Source organism: Salminus brasiliensis, chromosome 2, assembly GCF_030463535.1.
Source record: "Salminus brasiliensis chromosome 2, fSalBra1.hap2, whole genome shotgun sequence".
NCBI classification, from domain to species: domain Eukaryota; kingdom Metazoa; phylum Chordata; class Actinopteri; order Characiformes; family Bryconidae; genus Salminus; species Salminus brasiliensis.
This window is the reverse complement of record NC_132879.1, coordinates 58,102,168-58,128,547: the sequence shown is the minus strand read 5'-3', so window position 1 is coordinate 58,128,547 and position 26,380 is coordinate 58,102,168. Positions and strand designations below refer to the sequence as shown.

At 39.6% G+C, this 26,380-nt stretch overlaps 2 protein-coding genes across 5 annotated transcripts in view; both read right to left on the bottom strand.

Moving 5' to 3' along the window:
- Nucleotides 1–19,971, bottom strand: part of LOC140549565 (uncharacterized) — a 53,241-nt gene extending 33,270 nt beyond the window's left edge. For 3 of the 4 annotated variants that reach the window (XM_072673309.1, XM_072673310.1, XM_072673311.1), the window contains exon 1: nt 3,226–3,326. In XM_072673309.1, coding sequence (XP_072529410.1) covers nt 3,226–3,286 — 61 coding nt within the window. In that variant the 5' untranslated portion in view covers nt 3,287–3,326. Of the gene's footprint in view, nt 1–3,225; nt 3,327–14,589; nt 14,629–16,602; nt 16,891–19,903 lie in introns of those variants that run through there. The other variant, XM_072673307.1, reaches the window with a different exon arrangement.
- Nucleotides 19,972–21,638: 1,667 nt separating this feature from the next.
- On the bottom strand, nt 21,639–24,820 carry LOC140550194 (uncharacterized). Its single transcript, XM_072674036.1, has 4 exons — nt 24,598–24,820; nt 23,849–24,217; nt 23,138–23,182; nt 21,639–22,719 (listed from the first exon to the last, which is right to left on the bottom strand). Exons 1-4 carry the CDS (start codon nt 24,650–24,652, stop codon nt 22,559–22,561), a joined length of 630 nt encoding a protein of 209 aa, XP_072530137.1. The 5' UTR covers nt 24,653–24,820; the 3' UTR covers nt 21,639–22,558.
- Between the last annotated feature and the right edge of the window lie 1,560 nt (nt 24,821–26,380).

Sequence of the window (26,380 nt, the reverse complement as noted above, 5' to 3'; positions counted from 1 at the left end):
GTTATCAAGACTCCAGAAAGACTAGTTAGAAATGTTGATGTGTTAAAAGATAAAAGAGAGGGATAGAGATCTGTATAGGGTTATTTTATTTAGTCATGGATAGAAAGATGGTGTATGAGGTCACTTTATGAAACTGTTGTTGACTATAATGTTCACTAACTTTGTTAGAAGAAGCGCTACTGTAAAAGCATTAAAATTTCACATAGTCCTCATTAACAAAAAGGAAGTCAAATCTGTGATTTTATTGTTTTTGCATGCATAAAGAACTTCATGAAGAAGGTAATATTTTTAGGAACTGAAATTAGCTACAATGCTTTACTTCCCTGCAAGGGAAGGACCTCTTTAGTGGCTCAGTTAGCTCAGCTATCTACTAATACGAACTATTAAGCAAGCTCTTTTAAATGGTTGACTGGAACTGATCAATGTCCAACAAATAACAATATTTAAAACTTCTGCTTAAATTTATGACATAAAACGCTGATTGATGCATTCTGAGGAAACTATGAAATGACAGGGATTAGTTGAAATAAATGTCCAATAACCTTGCCCTTTAATATCCATATAATACAGTAGTTTGACCTTATGATCTAAACCCCAGCAGTTGAACACTCTAGTTTAAGACTTTGTTACATTGTTGATTCTCTTAATTTTAAGCATCACCGTAGCCAGTTGTTGGTCTTACCCTTGCTTCCTGAGGGAGACTGGCCTGTGGACATGTTGGTCAAAGTCTCTTACTATCATGTGTTTCAGAGTAGCCATGTATGTAAATGAATTGAATGCCTAGCTAGCTTTTTTTATTTTTAAAGCTAATTTTAAAAATTGAATTAAATGGTTTAGCTAGTCTACCAGCACGACCAATCAGAACATGCTGGTAGACTAGCATGACCAGAAGGACCATCACATATTTTCAAGTTGGCCAAGTTGGCCATGCTGGTAGACTAGTTACTCCATTAAATGCTCACTCATACACTCAAACATACACTCTTTACCAGTATAGGGTATTTTCTATAAGCAGCTTTTCAATCACCAGCTTAGACCACCTTAACTCAACAGTTGGTCTTGAACAGTTTTTTTTCAGCAGAGATATATCTCTTGATTCTCTTTTATTTAAAGTCCTAACAGACTCTAACACACTTCAGCTCCTGTGCCGGGAGGTTCTGCACTGTTTCAATGCAGTTCTATGTTTGGCACTGAAGGATCCAGGTTTTTTTTTTTTTAACCCAGGTTGCCTTTTTGTTGCTACTACTATGTTTACTTGGTGTGGCGCAACAGATAACACCACTACCTGCCACTGAGCTACCACAGCATGTGGGAGACTGGGGTTCGATTCCCAGGCTGGGTGACTATGCTGTGCTACACCAATAAGAGTCCTTGGGCAAGACTCCTAACACTACACTGACCCACCTCTGTAATATGAGTTACCTTGTAAGTCGCTGTGGATAAGAATGTCTGCTAAATGCCCTAAATGTAAATGTACTAGTTGAAGGTACATTTATACTTTACTGTATCAGGTTACTATTTCTACCTCTGCATATCAGATTCTTAATGAAGGGCAGGGTTTTTGAGTGTGGGTAAAATACTCACCTGTGGACACTGCAGCTGCTCTGAAATCAGTCCTGACCACCTACACAAATATCACTGACTGAAACCAGGGCTAAAGCAGAAATGCTTGTTTTAGATTCCCTTAACCACAGATATCCCTTTACACAAGACCCTTTCTTCCCATTTTAATTGAACTTTTAATTTATTTGAAATAGGAAATACTCTTGGAAGATGGATTTTGTGTGTAACCAGTTGATTTATTGGGCTGGGCTTTATTTTGCTGTATTTGAATAGAATAGCACAGAAAGTACTATGGGGTTTACTATTCTCCCAGCAAAAATAATGGTAACAAAAGAATGCTAAATAAAAAATCTCAACATAAGAGCTCTACTTCCACACAGATACTACTCTAAACCATTGCAGCCCAACATATGGCAATGATGAAGTTTGATGTAGTCCACCTGAACATCTTATTTTCCTTCTAAAATGGTATGAAATATTATAAGCCACCTGAATTTTGACAAAAGGTTTGAGCAGCTGTGGTCTAAACAGAGCTCTTACACCAGTCACATTTCCACTCTGTTGTGAGAAACGTGTTCAGCAGCAGGAGGCTGTAGTTGTGGTCGTGTGGTCAGTTAAACTGAGCTCTGAATGTATTTTCATTTTCTGGTCTGTGGTCAAGGCTGCATACATGTTCTGGAAACTGCACTTCAAAAGAACCCCCATCTCCTTCCTCTCACTTTTACATTTTCAGTGTTCATCTATTTTATTTTAGTTATGTTTAAATATTTACTTTATAGTCAATGTTAGCTTCTCCAAATATGCAAATGAAATATTAAGCATTACTGTACTGCTCACCTTAAACTTTTATTTAGGCCTGAATTTATTGTCTTACAGGTTTATTATTGAATTCAGTTTAAAATAACGTAAACTGATCAGGTTATTATTAGATTTTAAATTAGTCACACATTGTGCCCAGCAAATACCCTCAACCCATCTGGTAAGCCCCTCCCTTATTAATAATAGTTAGAGTAGTAGTGTTTCACTGAATTAAGCCCACCACACCTCCAGTAGGCTCAACAATAGCCTCCTTGCAAAACTAAGTTTAGGAGCATTGCACGAAGCCAAAATTGTCTCTGCAAGCTTACAAGCTTACTTTCTGCAGTTTCAGTTTCCTCATCACAAATGCTCCACAATTGTTTCATGCCTCTTTTTTGCCGACCAATCACAGGCTTGATTGCATAGTGTCTGTGTTCAAAGGGTTCGCACAGCTGCCCCGTCTCTGCACAATGTCTGCGGTTGTTTGATTTCTCCACAGTTAGATGAATGTTATCTCTGCAAGAAGTATGCCAAGGCCTTAAAGGCTGTGCCTAGACCCACTGACATGATTAATGCATGCTCAGAACCACCGGTTCTACAACAACAACTCTGCTCAACTACATATTCACTACACATTCACACCAAACCCACTCTGAATGTGTTTGTGCCAAACACTGAATTATGCAGAAACGTAGAGGCCACAGTCGTCTAATTACAGCTGAGGAACGCTTCTTTTGATCTGTGCAGATTCTGGTTACAGCAGTGTTTGACTGCATCACTGGATCTTCTAATCATAAAGTAAAGGATCAGGCAGGTCTGCTCTGTTCATTATCTACATGTTAAAGAGTAAGCAGGTGTACTCACCGGACTGGGCCGTGAGTATGGAGCTGTGAAGCAGGAGAGCTGATAAAAGGAGAAGCTGCATGGTCTGTCCTCACAGTGCAACTGCAGATCTGACTGACTTCAGTTCTGATGATCAAACCAACAAAAGGAACTACCGCTCTCACACTGTCACGCTATAAACACTGTTACTTCCGTCTCTTTCCCTTGTTCTGATATTCACACACACACACACACACACACACACACACACACACACACACACATATCTGCCTAATCTCACACAATCAACAGAACCACAGCTCTAGACCCCCGTGGAAGGGATATTAACATGTCATATAACTCTCAAAATGTCAAAAAGGAAAAACAGTGTCACACACTCACTCTTCTCTACACATCTACTGACTCCTCCAACACATTTTTATTCTGAGTTGTTGTGGATAGTATAACCCATCCAGCTAAAGCCAGAGGTTTTAGTCACTCTCAGCATGGACATGTTTATGGCAATATAGTTTTTTTACTGACTGACTTTAATAAAAACAAACAATTCTCACTTTTGAGAATTTTCTGAAATCAACACAGGGCCAAAAACATCCATACAGCTAATACACCTAATATAAGTCCCTTAGCAAGTTTAATATTTGGCATCCATCAACAAGCTTCTGGTACAATTCTGATTAGATATTTGACCAATCTTCTAAGCAGAAATGCTCAAGTTCAAATAAATGTAACTTCCTTCTTCATTATTCCATCCACTCTGTGTCATGTTGCCATTCCACTGGCAGCAAAACAGTCCCAGAGCATGATTCTCCCACCACCATGCTTAATAGTTGGTACATGTTACTCTTTTGAACATACCCCTGATCATTGTGGACAAGCAACTCAATTTATGGCTTTGTCTTTATCCATGTGATTCAGCGGTAAACTTGTTGATTCTGAAAGTGTACATTTTGGAGCAGGGGCTTCTTTCTTACACAGCAACCTCTTAGTTCATGGAGATGTACATCTGGCTTGTAAATTCCAGCAGCTTGCAGATCATGGCAGGCCTGTGTATTGACAGTTCTTGTGTTGTTCCGTACCATCTAAAACAACGTCCTCTCAGCTGAGGGTGACAGTTTGGGTCTTCTTCCAGATCTTGGTAAAATATCTACACCTCCTAGTAACTCAGATTATGCACAGCTGTTGGACTGATGATTTTAGAAATTAGAAGCACAGCAGATGTGGCCTCAGTCTTTTTCCAGCTGTTTCGTTCGGTATTGATTCAGGTTGACATTGAGATTCTCTTTTAATTGACTTTATGAGCAGATTCTGGTGAGAAGGATCTGGACCCACACAACAAATGGATTCTCTGAACTGTGTTTAGACTTGTGCTTCAGGGTTCACCTCACTGTTATTTTCACTTTAAAGAGGAAAGGGTAAGTCTCACAGACTGCAGAAGTAGGTTTGTGGGGTTTTAGCTGTTTTAGCTGTTTTGGCTGTTGCTTACTCAGAATCTCTGCAGCTTACTGAGAGAACAACACAAGAAGCAGCTTAAAGTTTGCTATCTGTTCAAGAAAACATCAAAACCCTTCAAACCCTTCCAACTCCAACTGTCTTACCTGCTATAGACTGAATGTGGGGGCTAAACTGGTGTCGACAGAGTGAATAGGTCTAAACTTGCAGTGTCAATCTTCATACCTAGAATCCAAATCACTTGTTTAGGTTAGCTTCGGGTAATTGCAAGCAGTCGCCCCGCCTCTTGCACACAATCACTCAGGTTTGTAGATAGTGGAGATGCCAGTGTTTCAAAGAGCTCTCATGTCTGTGTTACCTTCTGGCTCTCAAATTTTAGTTGTCTGTTACAGAGTTGCTGGCCACCACTGATAAATGTCCACATTCTCCATATACCACAAGTCCATACAGAACTAATTCCATCTCTATCCTTACTAGTCATTACTGGTGGCAAACCACAGTCATCTGAAGCTGGTAGAATGTCCTATATCAGCTTAATAACTTCACAGTTCAGCCATATCATTAACACCACTGACAAGTGAACCAAGTGAAAAAGATTTTATAATTTTTACAAAAGTGAAAAACATTGATTATCTGGGTTTAATGGTGCCTGTCAAGAGACATCAAATCAAGTAAAATGGACAAGTGTAAGAATGTGAGACGCTTTGACAAGAACCAAACTTTGGTGGCTAGAAACATAAGACAGGCCTTGTGAAGTGTTCCCCGTATGCAGTGGTCAGTACCTACCAAAAGGACTCCAAGGAAGGACAACTGGTGACAGGGTCATATGCACCCAATGCTCAGTAATGCTCTTGGAGGCCCCACCTCACAACATTCAGGGCTTGAAGGATCTTAGTGCCAGATACCACAGGACACTTTCATAGGCCTTGTGGGTCCATGCCTTGATGGTCAGAGCTGGTTTGGTGTTATGAGGGGGACCTGCACAATATTAAGCAGATTTTAAATGTTACAGCTGATATATGTATACCATAGTGCAGTGAAGACTTGATACCCATAAATGTTGCCCTACATAATTAACTAATATCTTACCTACTGTCTAGAACTCAGGAGACTGTACACAAATGTTACCATGGCACAAACATCACCAGTGATCCCTAGGCTGAAGCTGAAGCGTGCAGAATTAAAACACACTGTGTTATTTTCACATGGCAGGTCAGAGTCACAGCGGTCTGGACTTCCTCAAGGTTGGCATGGCTGATGGAGAGATTAGGGCTATTTAGTCAGTTCTGAATTAGGTAGTTCCCTTTTACTGGTCCATTCAGAGAGTGCAGTTTTAAAAGGCCCAGACCAATAGACATTTCCCCATCTGCACTGTTTAACAGAACACTCAGCAAATTATATATACTTGTATACTATATAAACTATAGTTAAATAAACTTAGCACAAAAAGTAAGGAAATCTGGCAATCAGGCACTTGAGCATAGGCTCTGCCACAGAAGTACCATATGACGGGAATGTCAGAGACAGTCTGCGAAGTGGGCGTCCCAAGAAGACGACACTCCAAGAAGATTGTTTTCTCACCCTGTCAGCACTGACATACCATAGGCTGTCTTCTACAGATGGCAGACGACTCTCTACCCAGACAATCCGGAACAGACAGCACCCAGCCAGTCTCCAGTCTCATTGGGCTGCCAGGAGGCCTGCCATGACTGCCCTTCACCGTCAGTCAAAATTCTTTCCTAAGGCAGTTGTATTGTTCAGTTAAAGTGTGGAGAAGGTGTGGAGAATGCTGTGCTAACATCTTTTGGTAGAGAAAATGTGATGGTGTGGAGTGGCATCTTCATCACTGGAAAAATGAGGTTTGTCATTATTGGAAGCTCAATCTCAATGCAGAGAGACATTAAGATGAAATTCTGCAACCAGTGGCAATCCCATATCTCCACAGTCTGGGACCAAACTCTATCCTCCAATATGACAACCCTCGCCAACACAGAGCGGGGTTTATCAGAGCCAACCTCCAGCAGTCCTGACCTCAACCCCACTGAACACTCTTGGGATCAGCTTGGGCGTGCTGTTCGTGTCAAAGTGACCAACACAACCAGGCTGGTGACCAGCATGAGGAGGAGGTGCCAGGCTGTTGTGGCTGTGTATGGTTCTTCCACACTCTGAGGCTCCTGTTTATTAACTGAATAAATTGTTAAATTGTCAATGTCTTCTTTCTTCAAACGTCAATCATCCATCCACCAAATACGAACCAGTCAAGGGCAGAACAAGCTGAGAGGATTTGGCAAATTTTTCATGGGCGCAACCCACATAATCAGCTCCACTGCTCATCCCACAAATGCCTGTTCCTCACAAATGTTGAACCATTTAACAGGGAAATGAACAGGGTTTTCAGTGGTAAAGGTTTCTTGGCAAGAAGCATTGTTACAACAAAAAATAATCTACCAAACACAAATCGCCGTATTTTCTGTGTTAAGTTTGTATTTATAAATGGCTTATTATCAACAGAAGTAATAGTTCCTACTGATGTTTTTGATTAAGTTTACCATTTTACAGTAATGCCTGTTCAGGTCCTTCAATGATACAACAAAAAATAAGGACACATAAGACTAATGTATTAATATATTTTATTAATATATTAACATTTTATTTGTTGTTGAAAATAACAGTAAATAAAGGCTTTAATTAATAGCAAAAATTAATTGTACATTTCAAAATACATTTTTGTCATTAACATCAAACAATCCACCAAACAGCAGTGCAGGGTATATCAACTAAACCCTCATTAAAAACAACATTAACTCTTTAATGCAGGAAGGATTATTTCACATTCAGGTGTATTACTCAATAACTACAGGGACTTTTGTACAAGCTGGTTTGTAATGACACTTTTGGGCCGCTGGTGGCCTGTAGGCTGTTTAAGAAGTTAAACACTTGTTCTGGGTTCTTTTCTATTCCATTTCACATACTGTCAAGTCTAAATATCTCCACTTGGCCCATAAAATACACCCTACATCCACACCCACCAAATCTACACAACAGCTCCAGTTGTCCATATTGTTTTAGGTGGATGAATCTCCAATCTTCCATGACTTTGACACGTTAAAGTGCTTGCGTCTTCTACGTAACACAAAATACACACAGATCCTTTAGTTACCTCACTTAAGAAAAGCGAAAGGCTGATTTACACTTCTGCATTGGAACAGAGTCCATGCCACAGCCTGCGTAAGTGGCCTGCGTCACTGTGAGTGTTTATGCTCTGTGTCGCAACTACACCACCAAAACACCAGGTAGTGATGCATTTCTGTGCCACTGTGTAGACTTTTCTGTTGACAGTAGCTAAGACTGAACGGATCATGTAGGTGTTGGAGATAATAGCTGTTGATTAACAGTTACTTTCACTTTTATTTCTGCAATGCATTTAGAAGAGATGATGTCTAAGGAGACGGTGTGTACAGCATTGATTTAGGTCAGGGCTTATAGAAGGCCACTTCAGAATAGTCCAATGTTTATTGTCCATTCTGGGGTGTTTTTATCTTTGTCCTGTTGCAAGACCCATGACTTGCCACTAAAACCAAGCTTTCTGACAGTGGGCAGCACATTTCTCTCTAGAATTCCTTGATAGTCTTGAGATTTCATTGTACCCTACAGAGATTCTAGAAACCCTGTGCTAGATGCAGCAAAGCATAACAGAGCCTCCTCCATGTTTCACAGTAGGGACAGTGTTCTTTTCTTGATTTGCTTAATTTTTCAATCTGTGAACAAAGAGCTGATGTGGCTTGGCAAAAAGTTCCATTTTTGTCTCATGTGTCCATAGGACATTCTCCCAGAAGCTTTGGGGCTTGTCAACATGTACTTTGGCAAATTCCAGTCTGGCTTTTTTATGATTTGTTTCCAACAAAGTGACTACCTGTAGCCGTATATAGAGGCCCATTGACTGATTACAAGATTGCAGACACCTGTGATGTTAATCAGGGGACACACCTTGATTTAACATGTCCCTTTGGCCACATTATTTTCAGGGGTACCATCATTTTTGTCCAGGCCTGTTTAATGAGTTTACTTTTTAAAATAATTCTGTTGAAGCATGGTTTAAAATCAATGTTGAATTTTCATTGGTTAATTTAATTGCGTTTTATTTATTATTACTTTTGTCAGATTCAACTAATGTCTGTGACCATTGTGGGTTTTTCTTTCATTAACTTAGGGGTGCCAACAATTTTGTCCATGTGTGTACATATAAATGATCAGACCTCAATATTGATTGGATTTTATTGGAATGCAGTGAGCCGAGGGTAAACAGTTTGGCAAATTAAGCAAGGCTAACTTCAATAAGCAAGGCTATTAGAAGCTCCTTTTGTGGAATACCCCCTGGTTAGACAGGGTAGCTGTTTTTCTTTGGCACCGTCTTCAGTCCACCTTTGCCAGTGGATCGGTCAACAAGACAATGTTTGTCCAAATTCAAAGCTTAGCTGTTTCACCATTCCTCATTAATCCTAATTATTCTTAGCCTGTGCCTATTTAAATCCCCAATGTATATTTATGTCTATTCTCACATTTTTCATGTAAAAAATGCTAAATAGAAACAGACACAGTGCTCCCAGTGGTGTCTGACAATCTCCTCACATTTCATCTCTTTTAAGGAAAAATCTTTTCTGTTCATGCTTTATAAAAGGAGACATATTCAATGGAAGTGTAGACATCTTCACACAATAGCTCATCCTCTACTGCTACATCAGACAGAAAGAAGACAGAGTTAGAAGGTTCATGGAAACGCTCTGACAACTCAGATTGGGAAGGCAGGACACTGTTCAGTATGGGCAGTGAAGCTCTGAACACTGTTGAGGATATTGTTGGGCTTTGGAACAATACCAGTAGATTTACCAGTCGACCAATTTCCTTATTCTCACCTATGGTCAGGAAGTGTGGGCACTAAATGAAAGATCAAGCAGATACAAGCAATCGAGGTGAGTGTTCTCTATAAGGTAGCTGGGCTCACTCTTCATGATAGAGTGAGGAACTGTTATCCGAGAGAAGTTCAGAGTAATGCTCAAACCACCTCCCATTGGATGGCAGGATACCCAGAGATAGACCTAGGGATTGTATCTCCTGGCTGACCTGGAATTACTGGTGGAGCTTTAATAGGGATGGGACAGGGATGCCTGGGATTCTGCACTTTCTTTATTGCCAGTATGACCCTGAACTGGATCAAGCTTACTTTGACCTGTTATTGAGATTGGAAGTCTGATGAGTGTATGATCTAAAGAAGGAATGAAAAGAACATGTAAAAGTGCAGTATATATTCTATTAGTCATCTAATATCTCCAAACTAACTACAGTTGTAAGTAGATTCATAAGAAAAAGAAAAAAAACATAATCTTAACATTCAAAAGATTTTATTCCAGGTAATTTTGGAGCAGTTCTATTGGTCCATTCATCATGACATTCTGATACAATGTAAAGAACAGCTGGCAGATTCACATCATGGGGAAAAGTGAAAAACAGCAAAACTGGAGATACAGGCATAGGTGTTTTGTGCTGCCCAACATTTGAGCACCCCAAATAATGCAATGAATGTAAAAGGTCAAATGTAGACAGGGTAGAAAACAGTGTAGAAAGTAGAACACTACAGCTTCAGGAAACAGACATGACTCTCTTCTCAGCTAGAACTTCATATCAGATGATGATGCAGAAATTGCCTTTTGGGGATGGGTCTGAGTTTGGGCCTTTTCCTGTTGAGAGAGAGAGAGAGAGAGAGAGAGAGAGAGAGAGAGGAGAAAGAAAGAACATTAAAATATAATAAAGTATCTTTTTTGTGATTCTGTTTTCTGACTGAATGGAGGCTGTAAAGATGAACTCAATAAATGAAGACTGGAGACTTTATAAGACACTTTTTTACAGGAACATCATCATCATCATCATCATCATCATCATTATCATCTACAGCACATACTAATCTGTTCCTCTTCTTCTTCTTCTGAACACAGCGAGTGTTTATACTGTCTGCTTGTTGTGACTGAACTAATAACCCAATGACGGTGTGATGGTTCAGCTCCTGGACTGCTTTACTGTACATCACTCCTCTCACTCCTCTCACTCTGAGGCTGCAGTGTTTACTCCTACATCTTCAAAACCGAAGTTCTAAGGACTGTAGGAAATTAAAGGTCAGCTAACTCAGTTTGTCGTTTCAGTGCTGAGTTATTCAGTAGTAAATATACGTTACTCAGTATTTTAGCAGTTTTAGATTCTCACACTTTTATTCTGGTCATTTTTTGCTTGGTTACTTTTACTTCTCCTTGAGTCCACACTCCGCTGACAGCACCGTTACATCAGTGAGGTTCCAGGTTTCTCTGACCACCTCTGAATATCAGACAGTTTAATTTATTAGAGAAGGAGGGGTCCAGAGAATCTGAATCAGTCCAAATAAAGTGTGCTTAATAAAGAGGGCCTGATTAAAAGCTGTGTGAGTGTGAGGTGTGTAACACAGTCAGAAATGAGACTCACCTGCTGGTGGTGGTGGAGGGTAGACTGTCAGATTCACTACAGGAACAGCGTTACAGTAATAAATCCCAGAGTCAGAGAGAGAGAGATTCTTTATCAGGAGAGATGAATCAGTTTTTACACTGTATCTGTTTTCTGGATCAGGTTTGTATTTGGTGATGATTTCTCCTTTCTCAGCAGAGAGGATCAATGATCTTCCTCTATCAGTGCCTTTTTCCCAGATCACTTTACCCTCATTTTCACAGGGCAGGCTGATGTCTCTCCCCTGTGTGGCACTATGATTAAATATTACTGTAAAAATAAACATGAATAGAATTAAAATCTGCTCATCACACAGAATCACACACAGGAGCTTCTTAAACACACCTCTATCATTAAGCACTGATATTATTTACATCATCTTTTCTAGACTGTGTACCATACTGAGAACAGGAGCTTAATAACACACAGCTGTACACCCTTTACCCTGTACACATGCATCTCTGCAGCACTCGGGGGATTTTAATAGAATTATTATTATTATTATTATTATTATTATTCAATTATTAATAAGAGCATTAACTTAAGAACATTAACTGGGTCTTATTTGGGCCAGAATCTGCTATCTCAAAGTCACTAAACTCTCACAGATTCTCCAACTGCTGGTCTGAACTTGCTGCAGTTACATAATACAAAAATTATGTTATATAAACAGTGTATAATTTAAGTAGAAATTGGAGGGTATATCTGACAAACTGGTAACACCAGTGTGGGTGTTTTATTCAGCCCAACAGTTAGGCCAGACCAAGATGGGATGAACACTTGCAGAGATGATATCAAAGCAAGCAGATTTATTTACACAACCAGAATAAACAAAAGGGGGCAAGTGGGGCAAAAGAACAGCAAACAGTGAACAACAGTGATCAACAAAAACCTGAACATGGCAAACAAAATGGAGAAAAACAACAAAACCTGAGACTGGGAGGAGTCGGGAGCTCAACAGGTGTAAAGGGGAGATAAACAGGGGAGAAACCAAAAGGGAGCTTGAACGAAACTCTACAGGGGATAGGGGGAGGCTAACGTAAACCTTTAGCAACGCTCAATGACAAATGAGGGGAGCTGGAGAACCAGCCGCTAAACCAAAGCAAGGCCGACCAAACCTGTAACTGCACTGTGCCACCGCGAGCATGGGTCGCCTTGCTGGGGATATCTTACAGACAGAAACCTCTTTACACACGTGGACAAACTTGTTACCCCTCGGTTAATGAAAGAAAAACCCACAATAACCACAGAAATAACTTAAATCTAACAAAAGTAAGACCATTACTTTTAAAAGTAAGACCATTGTGGGTTTTTCTTTCATTAACTGAGGGGTACCAACAATTTTGTCCATGTGTGTATATACTACATTTGTATGTTTATTATTTGTTATATTATTCATAAAAAGGATCAGTATTTACTGTTCACTAATTTGTTTGGAGTCACTGCCATTATATATTTTATTACCTTTATGTTCAGACTTGTCAGCAAATACACAGTGAAATTACTCATAACTAACTAAAGTACTCTATCAAACCCAGAGCGCTCTACAAATTACAGTAGTTGTCCAGTTCATTTATTTGAGCTCAGTGTAATGGTGCTACACTTAGTTACTTTTACTTCTGCTTGAGTTCACACTTCACTGACAGCACCATTACATCAGTGAGGTTCCAGCTTTCTCTGACCATCAGACAGTGGAATATCAGCTCTGAATATCAGACAGTTTGATTTATTAGAGAAGGAGGGGAAGATCTGCTGATTCACTCTTACCTGTTGTGGAAGGTGGAGTTCAGATATGTTTACGACCTTAAGGAGGAAAACAAAAGAACATAAAGTACAGTAGATATTCTATATGCTGTCACTCTCACACAATAACCTCTTATCTCCAAAACAGCAGATACACAGCAGCTTTACTTTCAGTGGAAATCAATGTAAAAAAAAATATTATCCCAGGTCATTTTAGAGCATTTCTATTGGCCTTTTTCATCTTGAATATTCATAGCTGCCAGCTGCTCTAAAACTGGCTAGTGCGCCCCCTATTGGTTGGAAATACAGATCTGCTGCATCTGTAACTTCACCTTCATTAATAATAAATATGGAGGTTTTCCTCTCCAGTACATAGTGGTTGGCAGTTACCTTCTAAATGTTGATTCATACAAAACATAAAAACCTCTGATTGGCTTCTTTCTACTCTGCACCCCCCCCACACACACACACCTTACTAAGCCTCACCTCTACAGGCTTAGTAAGAGGCTATCAACCCCCTAATGTACATTTTTGAAATGTGCTGAGAGGCCTGGAGACCTGCTGATGCAGAGAGTCCCAGTTCAAGTCTGTAGACGTTCACCTGAGGGATCACTGATAATCTACAGACCATCTCACCATCCTCATCCTCAACCAGCTGCTGTAGACCTGCTGCTGACACCAGTCTGGAAACTGGATCTTAACTGGATTAGACTAAGATTAGATTTAAGGGGCCAAACTGTTATGTTTAGGATTAGGTTTTGAGTTTATTAAACATTTACAAAGAATCAGTCCAAATAAAGTGTGCTTAATAAAGAGGGCATGATTAAAAGCTGTGTGAGTGTGAGGTGTGTAACACAGTCAGAAATGAGACTCACCTGCTGGTGGTGGTGGAGGGTAGACTGTCAGATTCACTACAGGAACAGCGTTACAGTAATAAATCCCAGAGTCAGAGAGAGAGAGATTCTTTATCAGGAGAGATGAATCAGTTTTTACACTGTATCTGTTTTCTGGATCAGATTTGTATTTGGTGATGATTTCTCCTTTCTCAGCAGAGAGGATGGCTGATCTCCCTCTATCAGTGCCTTTTTCCCAGATCACTTTACCCTCATTTTCACAGACCAGGGTGACGTCTCTCCCCTGTGTTTCACTCCGATTGAATTTTACTGTAAAAATAAACATGAATAGAATTAAAATCTGCTCATCACACAGAATCACACACAGGAGCTTCTTAAACACACCTCTATCATTAAGCACTGATATTATCTACATCACCTGTTCTAGGCTCCAACTGCTGGTCTGAACTTGCTGCAGTTACATAATACAAAAGTTATTGGAATATACATGTTATATAAACAGTGTAGAGTTTAAGGAGAAATTGGAGGGTATATCTCACAACCCGGTAACACCAGTGTGGGTGTTTTATTCAGCCCAACATTTGACCCAGCAGGAGTTTAGGTTCTAGATAAAACATGTGATTATTAAAGCACTTTAGATGTTCCAGCCAGCCTTTTAAAGCCATGCTGTTCTGTAGGATCTGTAGGATGGATATCCCAGGAATCACAGCATCCATCAGAGTGGAGAGAGAGGGATCACTAAGTCTGTACAGAATGTTCTTCCTGTATCTGATTGATGTAAGTCAGAGCTGAAATAAATGAACAGAACTGTTACCTGTTGTTGTTTTGGTTGAAGTGGTTGTTGGTCTGCTGTCTGCAGGAGAAAAGTAGATCATATTAAAATATACTGAACTATTCTTACTCATGATTCTGTTTACTGACTGTAGGGAGACTGTAGAGACGAACTCAGAATAAATGAAAACTGGAGGCTTTTATAGGAGAGCAGGAGGAATCACCCTGATCCTAACAGCTCGTCTGATTCTGACTCCACTGTAGAAGAGCAGCACCGTCACCTCAGAGAACAGACGTGCTCTCAGTAACATCAACATCATCAACAGCACAAACTAATCTGATTGAGACTCTTCTTCTGAACACAGTGAGTGTTTTTATTAAAGTCTGTTTGGAGTGACTGAACTAATGACTGTAGGATATCAGAGTTTTCCAGCTCTCACCGAACACCTTCAACCTGGAACCTCAAAGAATATCAACTCATTTATTTCTCATACAACAGCAATGCTAACACTCCCATTTCTACTCCGGTCTCTCAGTGAGGACAGGAATCCACTTTCTCCTCAGTTCTGTTTCAGTCATTAGCATTTATCTCTTGATTCTCTTTTCTTGGTTTAGTTGATGGGGTTGTGATGGTTCAGCTCCTGAACCGCTGTACTGTAGATCACTCCTCTCACTCTGGAGCTGCATTGTTATAATTTACCACCAGAGGAGAAAAGAGTCTAACACACTTCAGTTCCTGTGCTGAGAGATGCTGGACTGACTAAGAATTGAATTTCTTACATTTAATGAAGGTGAAATCTAAACATAACAAATCAGCCAATCAGAACAGTGTTTTAAATACACACATCTGACTAACCTCAGCTTTTAAAATCATCATTAGATGATACTAAAATATTGTCATCAATAGTGGTTAGAGCTCTGGGCTTTTGATGACAGGGTTGTGGGTTCGATACCCGGGCTCGGCAAGCTGCCACTGTTGGGCCCTTGAGCAAGGCCCTTTACCCTCTCTGCTCCCCGGGCGCTGGAGTTGGCTGCCTACTGCTCTGGGTATGTGTGTGCTCACTGCCCCTAGTTCACTAGTGTGTGTGTGTGTGTGTGTGTGTGTGTGTGTGTGTGTGTGTGTTCACTACCACAGATGGGTTAAATGCGGAGGACACATTTCGCTGGACATAGTGCAGTATGTGCACCTTTACTTTACCATTATTATTATTATTATTATTATTATTATTATTATTAAAATTATTATTATTATGAAGAAGAAGAAGAAGAAGAAGAAGAAAAAGAAGAAGGAGAATGTTAACATTAGTAATATTATTATAGAAGCACATCACTGTTTGTAACCAGATGGGAAATAAAATCATTAATGTGGCCAGAGCTTTTAGTTTAGAAAGAATGATGAACCTTCCTTCTGTTCAGCAAATGTAGAGTCTGACCACACTGTTTGATCAGGCGCTGGACTTTAAGAAACTCCTAACTGCCGCGTGGTTTAAAGGACCTGAGTTTGTTAGCCAACAAAACAGGGGTGGAAATGGCTCTGAGAGAAAACTCCAGTATAGATAACCATATTCTCTCGTTTGAATAAAATTACATGCAGTAGCAGAAGTTCTGCTATTCTAGAGAAATCTTGAATGTTTATGAAGAAATGTGGTGTAAGGTAGTCTGCCACCTTAAAAAAGGTGTAAATCTCATGTTTTACATAGAGAGCAATGTTTAACAGTTGCGAGCAGTTATCAGTGGGAGAAAAGGGAATCTTTAACGAAACTGAGGTGAGTTTTTTTATTATTTCCCTTGTTTTATTTTAGTGGTTCTGCTTTTTTACAGTTTTTGTATTTTTGTTGTATAGTTGAAGACCACTGACGAATGTATATTGTTCTAAACAGTTTGTCAAGGTGGAGTACCTTTCTATGGGGTTGTAATTCTTTCTAAGCTTTAGCCCAAGTTAAACAAAGTTATAGAAGAAAAATAACAGGTAAGCAAACAAGACGCATAGACTACATGTATTAAAATAAAGCTGTGTGAGTGTGAGGTGTGTAACACAGTCAGAAATGACTCTGACCTGCTGGTGGTGGTGGAGGGTAGACTGTCAGATTCACTACAGGAACAGCGTTACAGTAATAAATCCCAGAGTCAGAGAGAGAGAGATTCTTTATCAGGAGAGATGAATCAGTTTTTACACTGTATCTGTTTTCTGGATCAGGTTTGTATTTGGTGATGATTTCTCCTTTCTCAGCAGAAAGGATGGCTGATCTCCCTCTATCAGTGCCTTTTTCCCAGATCACTTTACCCTCTTTATTACAGACCAGGGTGACGTCTCTCCCCTGTGTCCCACTCTGATTAAATATTACTGTAAAAATAAACATGAATAGAATTAAAATCTGCTCATCACACAGAATCACACACAGGAGCTTCTTAAACACACCTCTATCATTAAGCACTGATATTATTTACATCATCTGTTCTAGACTGTGTACCATACTGAGAACAGGAGCTTAATAACACACAGCTGTACACCCTTTACCCTGTACACATGCATCTCTGCAGCACTCAGGGGATTTTAATAGAATTATTAGTATTAAATTCTTAATAAAACTTCATCAGTAACTTCATTACTACTGCTGTTAGCATCTACCATATGTACAAATTGTAGCATTGTGCAAAAATAGAAATAGAAATAGAAATATACATAGAAATATAAAATAACAGGTGCAATAATGACAGACAGTGTGAAAATAGTATTGTACAATGACATGGTAAAAAATGACAGTATAGTGCAAAAACAGACCGTACTATTGTGCATATATAGAACAATGTGCAAGTAAATAATAATAATAAATAAGAAACTACTGACATATAAGTATAATGAGGCAGTGGTATAGCCAGTGTGGGCTGGGGTTCAGTGCAGTGTAATAGTTTGTGCCTGTCAGAGTAATGAAGAGTTCAGTAGAGTTCACTACCCTTTTTATGGTTTCCTGTCAGCCACAGTAGAGCCTCCATACCACACAGTCACACAGTTGGTTAGTACGCTCTTAGTGGTGCATCTGCAAAAGTCTGTAATTAAATGATGAGATAGATGATCTCTCTTCAGTCTGCTCAGAAGATAAAGATGCTGTTGCACCTTTTTAATCAGACAGGAGGTGTTATTAGTCCAAGAAAGATCCCCAGAGATGTGGATGCCCAAGAACTTGCTGGGGACACGTTCTGCCTCTGCATCCATTGATCTGTACAGTAGTTTGCAGGTGTTTGGTTTTCTTGTATTCCACAATGAATCACTGGGCAGAAATATGCCCCTGGACAGAGCACCAGTCCACAGGGCTCAAGTCCACGAGCAGTCAGTCACACACTTAGGGTCATCTTAGCAAAGCCAATTCACTGTGTATTTTTGGGAGGAGGGAGAGAACTGCCGTACCCAAAGGAAACAGAAGGTACTGGGAGACCTGTGATCCTTACAGACAGTGACCAGAATAGGAATCCCACCCAGGTCAAACCCACAACTCAAGGCCCCTGAAGCTGCAGAGTCACTGTGATGCTCCATTACAGATACATAATTACAGTAAATCTTCTGGTATTTTCTCAGAGAAACTCTGAAATTACTGTCAACAGCAATCAAACATACAAGCAAAACATTTGTATTTGAGAATCACTTTAAAGAGATTCCTTTCAATAGTTCTACAGTGGAGGTGAAGGGAAGCAGACGTCTGAAGCTCTAATAAAAGCTCCTCACAGAAAGTTCTTCACCTAATGGTGATGAAGACGCTGCCTGATGCCTGAGACACTGTTCTACCAGAGTTCTGAGAAGAGTTCAGCTCTAGAACCTGCTTTTAAAATCAGATCATTAAAATGGTGGAGGGATACATGCTGCAGGGTGTAGTGCAGCTACAGAAAGTAGTCCCTAAAGAAAACTGGATTAGTTGAGATTCTCTATTCACTATTTTACCTTCATCATCCTCATCATCATCATCATCATCATCATTCCATATAAAACTCAGAAGACTTGTGTAGCTGCACTGGTGGGTTTCGATAGGAAATAAATTATGGGCTGTATCTGTGTTGTAGTCATGACGGCCGATGCTTGATTCCATTCACCTCCACTGTACAGAAATCAGAGTGGGTCAGTTTCTCTACAGTGAAGCTCAGTTTCACACCGAACCCCCTCTGAGCTCAAATCTCTTCATCATTATCACTGTGTTATTGTTGTAGTTCCTAACTGATAGACATGAGAGATATCATGATATCCAATCATGATTAAGCCGGGGTGAGTGAAGTTTAGTTATACAGGTAAGTAAATGTTACACAGGTAGGTCCAGTAGATCTGTGTGTTACATTATATCTGCTGTAGATAAGCTCAGCTATGTTCACATTCATGCTCATGTTAGATCTGTTCACCACCTAAAAGGACATTTAATTTGGTCCACCTAAAAATCTTATTTTCTTTCTAAAACTGCATGAAATGCTATTAACCACCTAAATTTTGACAAATTGTTTGGGCAGCTCTGGTCTAAACAGAGCTTTCACATCAGTCAGTTTTACACTTTAAGCCAGAGACACATGTTCAGCAGCAGGAGGCTGTAGTTGTGGTTATATGGTTAATAAACAGGGCTCTGAATGTATTTTTATTCTGTGGTCAAGAGTGTATACACATTCTGTAAACTGCACTTCAAAAGAACCCCCATCTCCTTCCGCTTATTTTTACATTTTCAGTGTTCATTAACCTACAGTACTGCTGATTTAAGCATACAACACAACAATAAATATTGTTGTGTAAATATTTCATATGTAAATATTTCATACACCCATATGCAGTATGCAAAAAATGACCCTGAATCTCTAGACTTACACTGCCCCACCTTCTTAGGGGCAATCTGGTGGATGATAATGTAATAATCTAAACATGTAATAATTTAATAATGTTTAATATTAATAATAATAGTGTTCTGCTAAATTAGGCCCATAACACCATATGCCATACAAGGGAGGCATCTCATTTTACAGCCTATCACCTCCTAACCATAGACCCCCACCTAGCCCCACTGGCACCGAAAATGCATCACCAGTTCCATTCAAACTCTACACACCACAAAAAGAATACTCTCACACCCGTACACATCTCAATAACCATACACACTGCACATTTCACACCATACACACAGTGTTTTCATCTCAAGCACTGAATTACACAGAAATATTAAGAAATCAGTAGAACTTCTTATTAATAATAAAAACTGAGGAACGCTTCCTTTGATCTGTGCAGATTCTGGTTACAGCAGTGTGTGACTGGATCCTCTAGTCATAAAGTAAAGGATCAGGCAGGTCTGCTCTGTTCATTATCTACATGTTAAAGAGTAAGCAGGGGTACTCACCAGACTGGGCTGTGAGTATGGAGCTGTGGAGCAGGAGAGCTGATAAGAGGAGAAGCTGCATGGTCTGTCCTCACGGTTCAACTGCAGATCTGACTTCCGCCCTCAAACTGTCACGCTATAAACACTGTTCCTTCCTCCTTCTGAACTCTACATCATACAGATGTAAAACCTGCTTGACTGTCAAGAGTGACACTGCTCTCCCAGCAGCTTCCGGTTGATGGCAGGTCTGTCCTTTGCTGGTTCTTGGGTTGCTCCTGACCATCCAAACAAATTCCTCTTACCTGAAGGTCAGTTTGGGTCTTCTTCCAGACTGTGGCAAAGTGGCCAAAACTACCAGCAACTAGTTTTTACACTATATGGACAAAAGTCTTGGGACACCTCCTCATTTATTGTTTTCATCATCATCAAATTCAAGGGTATTAAAAGAGTTTTTCTTGCTTCTGTTGGATCTGTCTATCTTTACTGTTCAGGGATGGTGGAGTGTTAGTTAGGTCAGGGTGTAGAATGATCACTATCCCACCTCGTCCCTAACCCATCAACTCAAAAGTACTGGATGGAGCTCCACCATCCATCATTCCAGAGAACACAGTTCTTCCACTGCTCCACAGCTCAATGCTGGGGGGCTTTATACCCCTCTAGCCCACGCCTGGCATTAGGCAGCATGGTGCCAATGGGTTTATGTTGACCATCTGCTCCAGAGAGTCCTATTCTATTGGCGGTACTTCTCTACAGGGACTACACAAGGTGTGCATATATGCATTTTCACATCTGTGGGTGCAACTCAAAGTAGTTGAGTGCATTCATTAGAAGGAGTGTCCGCAAACATTTGGACATATCTTAATGTAGTCAGAGTGGAACTAACTAAGTCAGAAGATGAGAGACTAAGCAGGGATCCACACACAAAAGGCAAATAATCAGGAACCCGAGATGAAGGGTTTGGCTGAGATGAAGGGTGTGATGGTGAAGGGGAATTGTGGGAACTGTAGTTGAGCTAGTGGACAGCGGCAGAAGGAGAACATGGGGCATGACACCAATTTACAGTAAAGCTTGTTCAGGTCCGTTCATGATGAAGTCAAGAAATCAGAACACAAAGTCTTATTAATTCAGTTTATTCATCATTTTTATAAAATACAGTTTTTACAAGGTGCTCTCTGGAGCAGATAAACATGACCATGCCTAATGCCAGGAGTGAGCTAGATGGGTATAAAGACCCCCAGTATTGAGCTGTGGAGCAGTGGCACTACGTTCTCTGGAATGTTGGATGGTGCTCCATTCAGTACAGGCTTTCTGTAGCTGCCAGCATCAGATTCAGATTGGGCAGGGGCAGCTCAGCGGTTAGAGCGCTGGGATATCGATAACAGGGTTGTGGGTTCGATTCCCGGCAAGCTGCCACTGTTGGGCCCTTGAGCAAGACCCTTTACCCTCTCTGCTCCCCAGGCTGCCCACTGCTCTGGCTGTGTGTGTGTACTCACTGCCCCTAACACATGTGAGTGTGTGTTCACTACCAGATGGGTTAAATGCGGAGGACACATTTCGCTGTACAGTGACAGATACGTGCACCTTTACCTTTTACCTTAGATTCATAAACCTACAAAACCAAGACTGGACCACAGAAGACAAACATCCAGGCTTAAAGTACTTTATTATAAGATAATCCTTTATTATTATTGAGAATGTATTACAGATTACATAAACAAAACTTTAATTCTAAAATGAATGATTTAAGCTTTCTCTTCAGTCATAATCCGAACTTTTGTCATAGAATTTTAAAACAGGTAAATTTGTTGCAACAGGTTTAAACTTAAGTTTTATAATCTTAATGATATTGTATTTGTATTGCTTTTATAAGCAAGAACAAACAGTAACATACACATACAGTTATTGGAAATGCAATCAAACAAGTTAACAAACAACTGTATGTCAACTGTATTACAAAACATTAGCATTAAAAGTAAACATGCATACATACATACATACATACATAGGCATTTGCATTATACAATAAGGGGTTATGTGCAATCTGTGAAATATTCTGTATTAAGTTTCAAGCAACCTATCACAAGTAAAACTTTTGATAGACCTAATTGCTTCCTGCCAATCATTTTCAAAATATTCATTATTCAGATCCCTTTCCCACTGGCTAATCACTTTGTGGGGACCATTACTGTTAGTGGAATGAATATATTTGCAGAACCTAGAAATGAAGTGTGTTACATGTCTTATGTCTGTGTATAATTTAAATGTTATGATTTAATTTAGATCCAATAAAATACAGAATTTGAAGGTACTAGAAAACATGCTGCTGGGGGATATCAGTTCCAGCAAATGATTACCCTCTCCCATATCATTTAAAATAATCTTGCCCTACCCTAAAAGTACTAAATAAAATGGGATTGTTGTTTAGCTCTGGAAATGACACCGTAACCATTCCCAAGCTAATCTAACATGGCATGCCCAGTTATTAAACTTTATATTTGTACAGCATCTTGTTGTTTTAAGTTTTACCTCGTCTTTGTGTCATGCCAAATTAACCTTGCAAACACTCTCTCAAGATTAATTAACATTAGACCATCTATAAAAATATATCTTACACACTATTTTAATTGAGTTTCAGATTAGTAAATGATTAGTTTAATAACCTAGAGAGGATATGCTTTATATCATCCTAGTTTGATTCACGTGAGACCCATGACGTCTGCGACACCAGGATCGTTGATGGATCACCTTGCCAACAGCAATTAAAGCCAAGAGAAAGACCAGAGCAACGGCACCAACCCCAATCAACATCAGCGCTCTCTCAGCCATCCTTACACCATCTAGAAACACAGAGTGAGAGAAACTGTAGAACAGACTGGTGTGATAAATTCATGAAGCCATTTATAAGCATGTTGCCTGACCAATACCTGTTATACCTGGTGTATTCACTAGAGGTCCTGGAATGCCTTTGTATGGCAGAGGTTCCCAGCCCTGCTCTTGGAGATCTACTCATCCTTCAGAGTTCACTTCCATCCCTAATCTAACCCACCCACCCCACCACACTTAAACCTTAAGTACCCAGGACCATTGCTGGGTCAAAGCTTTAAATAATAATAATTTATTCTGTTTGATCAGTAAATTAAATACTTTTTCCATGTATTCACTAAACAATAACACAAGCCAGGAGTATGTGAGCATTAGCAGGTGGTTTCATTTAATTAAGTTAAGTGTCACAGCCTTGCTTTTGACAGGTCTTACCTGTATTTTCTGCTTCTTCCTTTTGTGACTTTTGGTCTTGTGCACCTGAATATAAAATTATGAATTAATCATTTTTAATTAATAAGTTAATACGTAATAATCAAACATGTGGTAAATAACTGGGTTAAACACCAGGGGCTGAACAAAATACAACACAGCATTTTTCATGCAAACATTTCAGTAGGAAGTTGAGTCTAGACCTCAACCTCAACCTCATTACTGAAATAGCTCAAAAGACTTTCATCTTTCTCTCAACTATTAATGAAAAAACTTGGTGAACAAGTTCATCAGCTGATGTGTAAATCCCTAAATGTATTTATTGTTGGTCCTTTAACTGAATTGAATATACCAATGCCATATACAACAATTTAAAAATGATCATTGATGTGGTGAAAATGACATGTTTGACCAGAGACCAGAGACCAATGTCTTATTATCTATATGGTAGACTTAGACTAACTAGGGATGCTTTTCTAAATACTTAGAAATGCTACAGGTTGAGCTGTTGTTGATCAATAAGCTTTATAATACTATAGGATAAAGTCTATCGATCAATAGGATCATAAAGCTTATTGATTTATTAAAAAACAATCTCAAATGAACTGTTTATTGGTTATTGAGTATCTTTAGGACGTCCTGTTCTGGGTAGTTCTGGGTAGTTTTAGAATGATATTTTTACACAAACTACCAAAATAAAGAAATACCACAAACCTTGCAGCTGCAGTCTGATCGGTCTTGCAAAGTGCAGCTGAGACCATTCAGCTTTAGTCCCACAGAAATAAAGTCCCAGGTCATCCATTCCTACCTCCTTCACTGTCAGCCTGGCCATGGTAATCTCACTGTCTGCCGTCAGGACCAAACGGCATTCATCTTTATTGTAGGAATAAGGAAGGCTTTTTCGGGTTCGAGTTTTCTCAGCTAATATCAGCAGGGTTAGTTCCTCTAGTCTAGAGTTCAGACGATACCAGGCCACCTCGTACTTTCCAGTGATGTTGCAGCTCATAGTGATACTGTCATTCAGTCGAACAGATATTGTCTGGGAGGATGACAAATCTAAAGTTTGTGCAGGTGCAGGGGTATCTAAAACAACGATCAAAAATATAATGAAAATGATTCAATGATTAAAATTTTAAAAAGTTTTATTGATGCGTTATTAGTTATTGCTTGTGAAACGTGATATATATAGAAAATGCACAGTATGTTTTTAAGCTAAACATGACTATTATTTGTTGGTGGCTCAAATCATCTTAGTCAAAGTAATAAAATCAGAGATAATCCTTTATTAGTCCTGCAGTGGGGAAATTCTCAGTGTCACAGCAGAAAGGGATAGCAAGACACTCAGTTACAAAAATGTAGATAAATAATTTGCACTATATACACAATATAAATAATAATTAAAAAAAGCAATAACAATATTATTTACAGGTTATTGCAAATGACTCTTAATAAAATAGACATACCAGCAGAAGCTGCACGTTCATAAAACATCAGAAGGAGAAGTATAAGTGTGTCCATTCTGTGTGATCAGTCAAAATAAATAATAATTACAGCCGTATTTGAAATAAAAAACAAGTACGCCCTTCCCCTTTCTGGGTGGACCATATCCAGTCCCCTCAGATCATGTGATCAAACACAGAGAACTTGTCTCAGAATTTTCTGTTTTTTTTAATGACTAAACTGACAACAAATCACTTTTGAAAAATTAAAGTGTAGTTTGTTCAGAATTTTACAGAATCTTAGCTTCAAATAAGGAGTTGGGGATTCTGGAAGTTGGCTTCCCTCATTAAGCCAAATCAGAACACTTGAGGCTTGGGCGTCTTAAGCCATGGCTTTGCTCAAACATGTTGCGGTGAATTAGCTCTGTTGCAACCTCTGTATCACTGCGTGCTATGGCCTGCTGAAACGGGAAGTGTTCTGATCTTGTCGTCTGTTTGGTCTAGTGTCTGTTTTTCTTGTAAGCTAGCACCACTTTGTTTCGTCCCTGCCCTGGTCCTCCTGTTTTGCTGAAACCTCGCTTCAGATGTAGCAACATATGTTTTGTTCTGCAGTTTTGTTTTATATATATATAGAGGTTGACATTGAGATTCTCTGAACAGTTTTCAGACTTGTGCTTCACCTCAGTTTACCTCACTGTTATTTTTAAGAGGAAAGGGTAAATGTTACAGACTGCAGAAGTAGGTTTGTGGGGTTTTAGCTGTTGCTTAGTCAGAATCTCTGCAGCTTGCCAGGGAGAACAACACAGGAAGCAGCTTGAAGTCTGCCATCTGTTCAAGAAATCATCATTAACATCAAACAATCCATTCAACAGCAAATCTAACTAAACTAAACTGGTAAAGAAACACAACAACCCTAATTAAAAACAATATTAACCATTACCTCCAAGGCCAATTACACACTGCATATCATGTATTACACATAGATAGCTCCATCTGATTGACACCATAGCTCCACTGTTGTCCATATTGTTTGAGGTGGACGAATCTCTAGTCTTCCATGATTTTAACATTTTAAAGCACTTGCATCTTCAAGATATTGCACTGGTCACACAAAATCCACACATGGCATTAAAAACTGGCACCATCCTGAAATTTTATGCAATGCAATACCTCAAAATCTTACACTATCAGATGCAACAATTAACAAATAAACATCTGAAATGACAGGCTTCTATACCACACTGATCCCACGGATCCACACCCAGTATCCCAACCCACTGACGGTATCCATAGCTCATTTAGTTACCGCACTTAAGAAAAGGGAAAGGCTGACTTACTGGTGACCTACTCTATACTCAAGGATTCAACACAGAAGCATTAACCGAGCTAAAGGCTGAAGCCTGATACTTTCCCTTCACTGTACAACAAACGTTAAACTGAGACCCATCATGAAGCTGGAATGTCATCTTCCTGAAAATTCCCTGCCAGCTGTGAATCTTCTGCAAGCTGCTGTTATCTGCCACTTTACAGAACTGCTCTATTCTATGAAGCTGATGTGCTGAACCAATGAACTCTGCAGATGTTTGGCTGAGCTCTGGTGTCCACAGATCAGAATCAGTGGCAGGTCTGGGCAAATAGAAGGACCTACCTAAGAAGAAATGTGTGTGTGTGTGTGTTGGGAGTGGTTTGCTCTGTGTGAGACTGCTAAGTTGCTGGAAGTGTGGTTTTGAGCTGTGCTACTGCTAGAGTTTTAAATGAAGGCAGTAAGGTTTTAGTCGTTGCTGCTCCCAATCTCTTTTCTCTCCCT